We start from the raw sequence: 5,000 nt of genomic DNA, 5'->3' as shown, positions 1-5,000 counted from the left end.
GAGAGAGAGCGATAGAACGAGAGAGACAGAGAACAAGAAAGCGAGAAAGCGAGAGAGACAGAGAGAAAAAGAAAATCCAAAAACAAGCCGAGACTCATAACTCTTACACTCCGCACAGGTCGGCATCAACTACCAACCTCCCACAGTCGTCCCTGGCGGAGACTTGGCTAAAGTCGAGCGCGCTGTGTGTGTGCTCTCAAACACCACCGCCATCAGATCGGCTTGGGAAAGAATCGACCACAAGTTTGATTTGATGTTCACCAAACGTGCGTTCGTCCATTGGTACGTCGGAGAAGGCATGGAAGAAGGTGAGTGGATAAACACCTCTGTTTTGGGGGATATTGGCGCCAAAAGACAAAAACTCTCCCGCGTTGATAAAATGGCGGGAAAAAAAGACACACTACACACCGAGGTAGTTAGAGTTGAAGTTAAAGGTAGTTTCCATACACACTGTCTTTCAACAAAGAGGGTGTATATGGTGTATTTATTTTTTTCTGCCTTTAGGAGAGCTGTTTCATTGGTTTTCTTTCGTGTGCGTTGGGTAGATGAGGTAGAGAAAGGCGGGCTTTTAGTGCGTGTGTGTGTTGTAGGTATTGTGTGACCGTATAGGAAGTGGGAAGGAAGATGGGATGAAGAAAGGAAGAAATGCAAAAGGGAGGAGGAATGGGAGTATGTGTGGTATGCCCTGTGTATGTCCTTTGTAGGATTGGGAGAGCAGGAAAGGTCATATTAGGTCATATTGGGTCATCTTCTTAAAATAATGAAATGTAAGCATAAAAAGAGTGAATCTAGAAAAAAGAACATAAAGGAAAATTGTATTTTTTTATATAATGAAATTTAATATGCAAATAAGTGATTGGTGAGTCTATATGACAGAATATTGCTGGTTGAAAATTAAATGTTTTTTTTTCATTAGAACTATTATGAATAAATAAATTGAATGATAAACAAGTTATGTGTTCTTCTACTAAAGTTATGATGCAAGCGTTCTCTGCATTGGCATGCTGTCACAAATCTTAAAATTTTACGTTTATTTTGTAATTGTAACACGTGTTATCCTTATCAAGGAGATAGAGTTAATGTCATTTTCACTTATTATTGAAATAATGTTTGTACGTATTTATTCATAATAAAACAATGAATGTTTGTGCAATGTCACTTAATGTGGAAATTTCTCGAAATAATTGGTGTTCGCTTAATGTACTTCAAACAAAGGATAATATTCTCTTTATCTCTATTTACCAGTAATCATTAGCCAATTAAATACAGATCAATAGCTAATACGAGTACTTACGCTAATCCACATTAATAGTCACCATCAAAATTGACTAATGTGATCCGTCTATGTTTTCTTTTTTGTTCTTTTTTTGTATTTTTTTTCTGAGTAATGGGAATTTTTGTTGAATGATGTGATGGTTTTAAGTTATTCTAAATTATATAATTATATAATCTAGTTTTCATCTGCAAAACACGAAAGGCGTAACAAGTAGCCACTCAAATATATATATATATCTCTTGCAGTTCTTCAAGTGCCTCGCCTCTCACTGCATTAATTATATATTGATATTTCAGGTCACCATTTAACCTGCACGATGTGACAGTGTGTGTGGTGAATTAGTTAGTGTGACTGACAGAGCACCAAAGACCTACACATTTAAGACAGTGTCACAGGTCCCATGACGGAGTTACAGATCAGTTATAACCATAATACGGGTGTTGTCACAGCGTTACAGGTCACGTTTGACCTTTACGCGAATGTTTTGCAGGTCGCCTTCTCACCCATGACAGTGTTACAGGTCATCTATTTTACCTTTATAATTGTCGCCGATCACTCATGTACAGGTTTACCCATTTGCAGCATTTTATTGATCGTTGCAGGTCACCAACATGCATACCATTGCGTAGAAGGTTGCTCACACATATGTGACTGTGTTACAGGTGTTTTGCACATAAAGAAAATATCATAAGATAATGTCCATGCTTTAAAAAAAACAAATCAACATTGAGACATTGGTTAAGAAGCAGAAATATAATCTCCAAGTGTTGCTAAGCACAGGAGTGTTTAATCTTTAATTTAATTTAATCTTCAATAACAATCACTCATGGTTATCCTTATCGCCGTCTTTCACGTGTACGCCCTTCATGATCTAATGCCGTCAAGGGGCTGGTCCACTCAAGGCGTTTTGTGAAATCTGGCGAAAAGAAAAAAAAAACACTTTTTTTTTGTTTTTAAAGGTGGGCGTTGTTTTTTTTTTTTTTTTTTTTTTTTTTTTTTTTTTTTTTTTTTTTTTTTTTTTTTTTTTACTTGTGCTGTTTCACGACTCTTTTTTGTTCCTATCGTGGCTCCGTTCCAATACATCCACGAACGAATTAAAATCTTTATCTATTAGACCAAACTCAAGTTATCCAGCTCCTATTCCTCACGAGGAAAATGCTCCACCGAGTCATATCACCTCTGGCCTGAAATTCCTACAATCCTTCTTGAATATTAAACCGAACCAGGACCAGCCCATTGACGACTAGCGCTGCATCTGCTCACTTGTTTGGTCATCACAATTACACTCCTCACCTGCATATATATTTCACCGAGTAACATCACCATATACCATGTATATAAATGTGCGAATGTGTGTGCTTATCACGGTACATTCTATTGGCATTTCTCTCGTATCCCTATCATTGTATTCCCTTTGTTAAGACACTATGACTGATGACTAAGCTAGTTAGAGTTTTATTATTATTATTATTATTATTATTATTATTATCCTTTATTCAGCAAGAAAAATACGGACCTTACTTTTCTGTGTATTGGTTCATTCATTTGTTGTTGTTTTTCTTTTACATGTTCCTCTGACTCCTCCCCTTTTTCCCCTGTTGGTCTTTTGCTTTTTTTTTTTGGTGTTATGCACTTGGTTTTCATCTCTCTTTATATTACCCTCTTGTGTTTATTTATTACATCACTCCTGTGTCCACGATTCCGCGAATTTCTCACACCATAAATATATTTCTCCCTTTTTTTTCTTTTTTTTTTTCTTCCAAAATGTTTTTTTTTTTTCTAACAATCGTCACTCTCCTCGTCTCCCTGCACCTTCCTCCGGCCGCCGCAACATCTCTCCTTCCCTCCCTTCTCCTTCTCCCTTTCTTTACTCCCCTTTCTCCTCCTCCTCCTCTTCCCTCCTCCTCCTGCTGCTGCTGCTGCTGCTCCTCCACCTCTTCCTTCTCTCCCTTCCCACCTCCTCTTCCTTCTCTCCCCTCCCATCTCCTCCTCCTCCTCTTCCTCCTCCTCCTCCTCCTCCTGCTGCTGCTCCTCTTCCTTCTCTCCCTTCCCACCTCCTCCTCCTGCTATTCCTCCTCCTGCTGCTGCTCCCCCTCCTCCTCTTCCTCCTCCTGCTCCTCCTCCTCCTCCACCTCCTCTTCCTGTTATTCCTCCTCCTCCTCCACCTCCTCCACCTCCTCCTCCTCCTCCCCCTCCTCCAGGAGAGTTCGCCGAGGCTCGGGAGGATCTGGCAGCCCTCGAAATGGACTACGGCGAAGTCGAGGCGTCCGCCAGTTACGACTACGAAGACGAGGGAGAGGGTTACTTCAATGAATACTGAGGGGACCCCCTTCACCTCCCCTCCCCTCCTCCTCCTCCTCCCCCCCGTGGCTTCGGTGATTGTTCCGTTCAATTGTAGATCGTACATATATATATTTATATATATATATAGAGTCCCCAGAATGTGCCACTTCCACCTAGTTCTACTGTACTGTATGTGGAGATTTCTAGCCCTCTTTTTTTTTTTTTTTTTTTTTTTTTTTTGCTCGTGTTCCTCCACTTTCTTGTTCTTCCACTTTCTTTGTCACTACCACACGTCGGAGTCATGAGGATGCCTGTCGAGAGACACTTTTTATTAACACATCCTTTGTAGTTTTTTTTTTTTTTTTCGTTACATGTGGGCAGTTAAATGTATATAGCCGTAGCTTTACTCTCTGTCGCCCCCAAACGTCTGGCTTTTGATATCTTGTATTGTTCAGTGTCTTAAGGAATTAACTTTTTTTTTTTTAAAGGTGACCTGATTTAGTCTTTTTGTGCTTTAAGTGTTGTTGGTATTATAAGTCGTCCATTAGAGTAGATTCTAGATATTTTTTTTTAGTTCAAAACGTCCCCGTCCCTATTGTTGTTCTCTAAATTATCGGAATTAATAGAATCAGTTTTTGAAAATTACGTATTCGCTTCAAGACTAACTGTTACGGTGTGAAAACAACGGTCAAATTAAATAGATTTTTTTTTTTTTCTGTGATGGCCAGACTAACAAAAGAAAAAAATAGCTTTGCTCTGTTCTGTGTACACCATCACAAATTTCTATTATATTTATTTATAATATACATGTCAATGTCCCACACACACACACACACACACACTGTCAAGATCAGCGTCACGTGACTTTCACTATCTCACTACATCTATTTAGTCTCACTCACTATCGTCACTATCACTTGGTATCCAACTATCAGTCTCACTTTGATTAAATCTCACTTTCTCTTTTTTCTTTTCCTTTCCTCGGTAAGATCGGCAAATATTCATTCCTCCCGTGACAATTAAGACGACACTGTCTGTTTCCTTACTAAAGCAATTTTCTTACAGCAATTACGTCTGTGTTTTTCAGTGATCTTCCTCTCTCGACTAGTGATATGTGAAGGTCTCTTATCTCTCTCTCTCTCTCTCTGCCTATGTCTCTCTCTCTCTCTCTCTCTCTCTCTCTCTCTCTCTCTCTCTCTCTCTCTCTCTCTCTCTCTCTCTCTCTCTCTCTCTCTCTCTCTCTCTCTCTCTCTCTCTCTCTCTGTCTCTCTCACTCTCACTCTCACTCTCACTCTCTTGATCTGTATTATCTCTCTCTCTCTCTCTCTCTCTCTCTCTCTCTCTCTCTCTCTCTCTCTCTCTCTCTCTCTCTCTCTCTCTCTCTCTCTCTCTCTCTCTCTCTCTCCATGAGAAACGACTCCTTGTTTTTCCTTTTTTCTCA

The 5,000-nt window shown here is 39.6% G+C and overlaps 1 protein-coding gene across 3 annotated transcripts in view; it reads left to right on the top strand.

The window, feature by feature from the left end:
- Nucleotides 1–5,000, top strand: part of LOC122254635 (tubulin alpha-1C chain) — a 59,713-nt gene that overhangs the window by 43,615 nt on the left and 11,098 nt on the right. For 2 of the 3 annotated variants that reach the window (XM_043018436.2, XM_086538712.1), the window contains exon 9: nt 119–308. In XM_043018436.2, coding sequence (XP_042874370.1) covers nt 119–308 — 190 coding nt within the window. Of the gene's footprint in view, nt 1–118; nt 309–3,477; nt 3,652–5,000 lie in introns of all 3 variants that reach the window. The other variant, XR_015191172.1, reaches the window with a different exon arrangement.

This window comes from Penaeus japonicus, unplaced genomic scaffold, assembly GCF_977035675.1.
Source record: "Penaeus japonicus unplaced genomic scaffold, GWHDUDI00000001_assembly GWHDUDI00000007, whole genome shotgun sequence".
NCBI classification, from domain to species: Eukaryota; Metazoa; Arthropoda; class Malacostraca; order Decapoda; family Penaeidae; genus Penaeus; species Penaeus japonicus.
Note: the sequence above shows the minus strand (reverse complement) of the source record. Positions and strands in the feature narration are given on the sequence as shown.